Source organism: Canis lupus, chromosome 20 (genome assembly GCF_011100685.1).
Source record: "Canis lupus familiaris isolate Mischka breed German Shepherd chromosome 20, alternate assembly UU_Cfam_GSD_1.0, whole genome shotgun sequence".
Classification (NCBI taxonomy): Eukaryota; Metazoa; Chordata; class Mammalia; order Carnivora; family Canidae; genus Canis; species Canis lupus.
Genome location: NC_049241.1, coordinates 57,838,360 through 57,845,258, shown reverse-complemented (window position 1 = coordinate 57,845,258; position 6,899 = coordinate 57,838,360). Strand labels below are relative to the sequence as shown.

The window sequence follows — 6,899 nt, the reverse complement described above, 5'->3', positions numbered from 1 at the left end:
GTCCCCAAGCCGGCACCCGGGAACCCCAACCATGCCGTGGGGGGGGGCACTGCCCCTGCCCCAAAGGAGACCACAGACTTGGCACCTCCTATTCAACCTTTATTTGCAAACTCTGAGGTGGGATGTGGTGCCTGAGACCCTGGGTGGTGTCGTTTGTTGTCCCTGCTCCTCCGGCCCGCTTCTGGGGCTGGGAAGGGATGGCTGTCACCGCCCGACCTCAGCCCACCCCACCCCACCCCCACCCCAAACTGTGTAACGAGACTTTTCTCTCTGTTTCCCCTGGACCTGCCAATTTTGGGTCCAGGATGCCACACTGGCCACCCCCGGCCCGGGGGCCTCAGTGACCGGCTGGGCCTCCTCGGGGCAGGTTCTCCGATCCCCAGCCCGGTTCCAGTCTGAAGCAAAGGAGCAGGACAGCGGTGCCTGTCCAGGCACTGGTTTCCCTCCTAGTCAGATGTCTCTAGGTTCCAGACAGCAGCTGGACCTGGGGGGGTGGCGGGGGTGGCCCCAGCGCCGGGGAGGCCCCCACCTGGCGGCGGGCAGCCTGTAGAGGATGCGGCACAGTAAGGGGCTCCCGAAGGCCACGGCCAGCAGCGTCAATACCACAGCCTGGGCACGGCCACGGTGGCACCTGGGGTGGCCGACTGCGGTGGGCTGGGGGGGGCTGTTGGGAGGCACAGGTCCCGAGCAGGAGCCCCGATGCTCACGCAGCGAGTACGACGGGGGACAGGCGGTGCAGTTGAGCGGCGAGCCGCCGCGGCAGGGGCAGCAGGAGGCGCGGCAGCTGGAGCAGACGTGCAGCGCGGGTGTGGCCGGGCGCCCAGGCCCGCCGGTCACCGCCTGCTGGGTGTGCTTGCAGTACCTCGGAGGGCAGTAGGAAAGGCAGAGGTGGCCCAGGGTGTAGGCAGAGCTGTGGCATTCTGCGCGGGGGACATGCCCGGGGGGTGAGGGGCCGAGGCCCACACGGCATGAGACTGCCCTCCCGCCCCGGGCTGCACACGCACACTGCCCGCCGCTGCCGCCTCCCAGCAAGCAGGCCGTGCCACGCCAGGCACTCACCCTGGCACAGCCCCTCTGTGTCCCGCTGCACACACGCGCTGCTGGTCACCTGGGGGCCCGGGGGCCGCGCCGTCATGTCCTCGGCAGTCCCGTAGAGCAGCAGCGTGTAGCGGTACAGCGTCCCTGGCAGGGGTTGCGGTGGGCACGGGGAGGAGGGGGAGAGGCTGTTGGCCGCCTGGTCCTGCCCGCCCGGGCCCCTCTCCCCGGCCACCCCGCCCGGAGCTGGACTCCCAGACCCTGACGGCACCGGGCTGAGCCCCCGCTGTGCAGGGGTAACTGAACACCTACTGTGTGCTGGTAACCGGGTGCCCAGTATGCACCGAACACACACGCTGGGTCTGTCGGGGGGACTGCTGGGCACCCCTCTGCGAGGGGTCCCCGGGGGCCCCAGCCTGCACGCAGCCCTCACCCGTGTTGAAATAGTAGCCTTTGTTTTCCAGGCCCAGGGTCCACAGGCCCCGCGGGTCCTCGTCCCAGAAGTGGGTGGACATGAAGATCCAGTTGTTGTAGCCTTGGCCGCTGACGTCCAAGGGTCTGGGATGGGAGGTGGGGGTGGGGGTGGAGGCGGGGCCGCTAGGTGGTGGGGGACCCCGGACCCCGGTGTGCGCCTCCAGCCCTGTACCTGATGGCTACGAGCGTGGAGCGGGTGCCCATGGGGCTGGTGAGCGAGATCTCCAGGTCCCCCCGGCGGCTGTAGGACAGAGACAGCTGCACCTGCACGTGCTCCAGGGAGCGGATGTAGTTGGCGCGGCCCGCGCAGGCCGACACGTTCTTCCTCACTTGCGTCAGTGGCAGGATGGGGCTAGGGGCAGCGTGGGGGGTGAGGGCCCCTCCTGCGGGCCTGCTGGGGGATGGGCGGCCAGCAGGTGGGGTCTGGGCTTACCTCTCCGTTACAGGTGGGTCAACAGGCCTTGGGGCCAGCCTCCCACGTGTGCGTCACCCCCCCCATGGTAATGACAAGTGTGGGGAGGTGGCAGGTGGGCACAGTGGGGGGCGGCTGAGGAGGGCGCTCACGTGGGGGTGTGGACGATCCGAACGACGCATTTCTGCTGGGGTTGTGTGGGCAGCCACGTTCGAGCCATGTCCACCAGCAGCCTGGCGTCCAGCAGCCCATAGCCATAGTGGTGGCTCACTGTGTGGAGGGGTGGTCATCACTCGCCCCGCGGCCGTGGCGCCCCCTCCCCCTGGCCCTGCCTCACCTTGGCGCCCCACACCGTTGGTCCTCCAGTCCTCGGCCTGGAGCTGTGCTGGCCTCGACGCGCGGACCACCAGGTGCTGCATGTCCCTCCATGTCAAGAATGGGCTGAGGGCAGGCGAGGGCAGGTGAGCTGGGGCCGTGTTGGGGGGTGAGCGCAGTAAGCGGGGTCCCCTCCGTCACCTACTTGGCCTCCAGAGCCAGGGCAATCATGCCCGCAGCCAGCGGGGCTGAGGCCGAGGTGCCCGTGTGCTTGTCCGTGCACTGGTGGTGCAGATCTGTGGTGACCTAGGGGCAGACGGGGGGACTTGGGGGGCCTGGCACACATGCAAACCCACACTTTGTTCAAGAAGGTACCGCAGAGATACCACCAGGGACGGGTCCCTGAGTGCCGCCCAGGTCGCACACCTGGGGAGCTGACCCTGCCTGGAAGACAGGAGGGTGTGTGAAGGGGTGACAGCTGTGGAGTCTGGTCTTGGGGCCCATCGTGTTCCAGGTGTCACAGGGCAGCCCCTAGGAGGGGGCACAGTCGGGGGAGGGGACAGCAGAAGGGGAGGGGTGGGAGTGAATCAGGGCAAGGGGATAGGAGAAAAGGGGCAGGTGGGAAAGTGGGGACAAACAGGCCGGAGGGAGCAGAGAACAGGAGGGAATGGGGCAGGGGCCAGGAGGGCAGGGCCAGGAGGGCAGCGGCAGGGGCCGGGGGGCAGAGGGCAGGGACAGGGGCAGCGGGCACTCACGATCTGCGGGTCAGTGGCCACGCCGCTGCTGTAGGTGGTGGTGAGCGTGGAGGCGCAGGCCTCGCTGTACCAGGGCACGCGGCCGTTCTGGGTGGTGCTGCCCACCGAGAGCGTGTGGATGCTGTTGGTGTAGCCGTCACAGTTGCAGTTGTCGTAGTGCAAGCCGCCGTTGCCCGATGCCCAGACGAAGAGCGTGCCCAGCCCACCGCGGCCCTGCACACAGGGACAGGTGGGGGAACCGGGATGGGGGCGTCGGCCTTGAGAGCAGGCCCAGGCCCACCGCGGCCCCGGGTGTGCTCACCTTGGTCACGCCGCGCCTGAAGGCCTCCCGGGTGAGGATGCCCGGGCCGTCCACCGTGCGGCCGTCGTCCTCGGGGCCCCAGCTGGCGCTGTAGATGTGGATGTGCTGCGGCTGCAGGCTCAGCGACTGGGCCTCGATGACGTCTGTGATGGTGCCGTCCAGCATGCGCACGCCTGCCCAGAGCGGGGTGGGCGTCGGGCCTCGGCGGATGCCCCGCCACACCCCACCCCTCCGGGCAGGTCTGACCAAGGGGCCCCCTCTGCTCCCCACAGGAGGGCATTCGTGCGGGGCCCTGTGGCCCCCAGAGGTGCCTTCTCGGGTCTGTCCGCTAACTGTACCCGGCACCGCCGGTCACCCAGCGTCGGGGGCAGGAGGAACTGGACCCCACGTACCTCCAATTCGGGCATTGTAGGCAACGCCAGTGCCGCAGAACCCGTTGTTTGCCATCGCTGCCACTTCCCCAGCGCAGCGGGTCCCGTGCCTGGCGCCAAGGGGAGAGGGGAGCCAGCTGCAGTGCCCCCCACGGCCCCCGCAGGGCACCGGGGGCTCCCCTTACACCCTGTGGGATGTCAGGCTCACCGGTTCTCGTCACTGGGCGTGTAGCGCGGTTGGGGGTCTGGGTCGTAGTCATTGAAGTCGTAGCTGGCCAGGGGGTCCTGGGGCGGAGTGGGGACATGAGGGGGGCCGGGCCGTGGGACCTGGGACAGCCCCCGCCCCAGTGCCCCCGGTCTCACGTAGTTGGCCCAGAGATCCGGGTGGTCCTTCTCGATGCCGTCGTCCAGGACAGAGACCACCACGCCCTGGCCCGACAGCCCCTGACTCCAGACCTGCAGGATGTTCAGGTCCGGCTGCACCTTGTTGTTCTGTGCGAGGTGGGGGTGGGGGTCAGTGGGGCACTGGCGCAGCCCACCCCCACCCCTGCCCAGGCCGCTCACCATGTACCACTGCTTGGGGAACCAGGGGTCCGTGGGTACCACCACCGAGCGCTTCACCCGCCGCCGGAGCGTCTGCTGCTCAAACCACTGCACCTGGAGACGGGCGCACACTGCAGGAGGGGGGCTGCACCCCTCCAGCCAGCCCACCCTCCACCCCACCCTCCTGCCCTCACGCACCTGCCGCCCAACGGGACCTGCCCCCCTGAGTCTCTCCCGAAAGGGCCCGGGTCAACAGGCCTCCTCCCCAGGCCCGCCAAGGGGCAGCTGTCTGTGGCGGCATGTGTCCAGGTGGGCCACAGCCTGTCCTGGTCCCTTGTGGTGGGGGGTGGGCCACAGGCCTTGTGTTTGCTGGGGCTGCTCTTTGGGGTCCTCACGTGCCTGGGGCACTACCTTCAGAGGGGCCCTGGGCCCACTGACCCGAGGTCCAGCCCTGCCCCTTCTCCAGTCGCTGTTCCAGATTCTTCTGCCCAAGACCTGCCCATCTCCCTGCTGCGGTGGCCATTTCTCTCTACCAGTCCTCCCCACCCCTCACAAGACACCCCTGGGTGGCCATACCCACCTCCTCCCTGGTCCCCACTCTGCCCCATGCCTCTTTACAGCATCACTCTCTGCTGAGACCGTGCTCTGCTGCCCCTCTCTCCGGGGCCCACGAAGCCCTGCTTATCTGGCCCTCACCAGCCTCCCTCTGCCGCAGCCACGGCGGCTGACTCACCCCGGGGCCTTTGCACATGCTCCTCTGCCTGCCCGAGGCTGTTCTCCCTCAGACCTCTGCCCTTCCTTCTCCCTTGCTGATCTCTCAACATCCCCAAACCAGTTCATGTGCCCTCGCCCTCATCTCAGTGATGGGGCAACCATCTCCCCATTTGCCCAGCTCCACACTACGGAGCTGGACCTGATTTCTCTCCGTCCTGCACAACCAATCCATCGGCAAAGGCAAACCCTGGCCCCTCTGTCCCACAAACCCTATCTGGAACCACTGACTTCTGTCCCCAGTGCTCCCAGTGGGTTTCAGGCCATCAAGGCTCTTGCCTCCATGCCGATCAGCTCCCCTGGCCCAGCCCATACCCCGTCATGGCTCCTGAGGGCTTGCAGACTCAGCCTCGACCCCCCAACTTGGCAGCTAAAGCCTTTCTCCCAATCCGGGACTTCTCTGAGCATCTCACAGGCTCGCTGGGTGACTTCAAGCGGGATTCCTACTCTGGAGCCGTTGCCCCCATCCTATAAAGGGCCACTTCCCTTCCCCCCATCCCGTGAACTCCAACAGTATCTGCCCTCTGTACGGAGTATGTAGGAATCTTGATCTTTCGGAGTGAGACAGAGGAGGGGGCTGGGGGAAGGGGTGGGAGCGACAAGAAATGCTGACAGTGTGCTGAGCCTCAAGGACGAGCGGAGACCCAGACTCAGGGCAGGTGGCCGAGACCCCCAGCCCAGGCTCACCTTGGGGTCTTTCTTCAGGCGCAGGCAATGGCCCCAGTGTGGGGTCAGGGACTGCTGGACCACGCCCCGATGCCGCAGGTGGAAGTACTGCCCGTCAGGAAAGATCTGGGAACGTGGAGAAGCATCCGCGACCATGGCACCTGGCTCCGACATGGAGTGCCCCAGGACAGGCCAACACCTCTGGCTTGCTTCCCCCCCAACCAGGTGCCCAGGTGGGGGCTTCGGTCGCCCCCCAGAGGCCCCAGAATCTGAAGCTGGTCGAGGCAGGGGTGGGCTGGGGCTTCTGGACATCTTGAGTACCCCTCCCGTCTGCCGGGGTCTGGGGTCGTCCAGGCCCCGCCCCTCCTGTCCATCGGGTCCCACCCACCTGCCCCAGGTAGACGAAGCCGAATTTGCGCGCCAGGCGCTCGGCCTCCCGGTAACCCTGGGACACCCTCACGGCCCAGCTGCTGACATAGATGGGGGCCCGGGCCGAGGACCACCCCACAGGCAGGGGGCCAACGAGGGCCAGGCCCAGGGCCAGGGCTAGGCGCAGCCAGAGCGCAGTCCGGGCGGGCCGCATGGCGGCGGCGGCGGGGGCGGGGCCGGGCCGGGGCCTCCGAAAGCCCCTCCCCCTGGGCAAACCGCCGAGTCGGCCCAGGCGCCCGCCCCGCCCCCGGGGCCATAGCAACCCCAGGAAGGCTTCAACTCCCAGGGGGCCTTGCGGCTCCCCCTTGAGGGGCGCGAAGATCCGGCCCGAGTCGGGGGGCGCCCACGGCCGCCCGGGGCCTCCGCAGACCCGAGCCGTCTGCAGCCTCAGTGTCCCCGACCTGGACGGTGACCCGCTCTCCCGACCCAGAGGAGCCGGGTCGCCGCGGCTCTCCTCGGCCCCGCCCCCGAGAGTCAGCCCTGCCTCCTGCCCGGCGCCGGCGGACTAGCGCGTCCCAGTAAGTCCCGCCTCCCGGACTCGGGGCGCCCCAACCCCCTGCCCCGAGAGGCTGCCTCCTCCTTTATGATCAGCCCCGCCCCTCCCCTGCCCTCGCCAATCAGCTCCGGCCTCTCTCGGGTCCTCCCGCCAGAGGCTCCGCCCCCACGGCGGCTCAGCCAATAATCCCCGGCCGTGGCCCCGCCCCTTGCTCCGCCCACGTCCCGGCCCGTCCGCCAATCGGCGCGCTCAGCCGCGGCGCCCCGCCCACTGCCCCCGGAGTCGCGGCTGCGGCGGCCGCGGCCCGCCAGAGGGCAATGCGGCGGGGGAG

The 6,899-nt window shown here is 68.7% G+C and overlaps 1 protein-coding gene across 11 annotated transcripts; it reads right to left on the bottom strand.

The window, feature by feature from the left end:
* Window positions 1-86: 86 nt before the first annotated feature.
* On the bottom strand, window positions 87-6,241 carry PCSK4 (proprotein convertase subtilisin/kexin type 4). 11 transcript variants are annotated; one of them, XM_038567979.1, is made up of 15 exons: window positions 6,032-6,241; window positions 5,665-5,769; window positions 4,228-4,320; window positions 4,027-4,155; window positions 3,872-3,948; window positions 3,685-3,773; window positions 3,293-3,465; window positions 2,992-3,204; window positions 2,442-2,542; window positions 2,259-2,362; window positions 2,074-2,191; window positions 1,682-1,903; window positions 1,469-1,593; window positions 1,060-1,182; window positions 87-920 (listed from the first exon to the last, which is right to left on the bottom strand). In XM_038567979.1, exons 1-15 carry the CDS (start codon window positions 6,224-6,226, stop codon window positions 451-453), a joined length of 2,337 nt encoding a protein of 778 aa, XP_038423907.1. In that variant the 5' UTR covers window positions 6,227-6,241; the 3' UTR covers window positions 87-450. The 11 variants fall into 11 exon arrangements, with proteins under 11 accessions (XP_038423907.1, XP_038423908.1, XP_038423912.1 ...); XM_038567980.1 differs by having other exon boundaries at window positions 1,682-1,900; XM_038567984.1 differs by having other exon boundaries at window positions 1,682-1,861.
* Window positions 6,242-6,899: the final 658 nt, after the last annotated feature.

What these genes read in the sequence shown, in the direction of transcription:
- PCSK4 (XM_038567979.1), bottom strand. Translation starts at nt 6,226, where the DNA reads ATGCGGCCCGCCCGGACTGCGCTCTGGCTGCGCCTAGCCCTGGCCCTG. An exon ending in CAACGGTGTGGGGCGCCAAG is followed by an intron (nt 2,192 to 2,258) that starts GTGAGGCAGGGC and finishes CCCTCCACACAG; the next exon opens with TGAGCCACCACTATGGCTAT. An exon ending in TCCACGCTCGTAGCCATCAG is followed by an intron (nt 1,594 to 1,681) that starts GTACAGGGCTGG and finishes CTCCCATCCCAG; the next exon opens with ACCCTTGGACGTCAGCGGCC.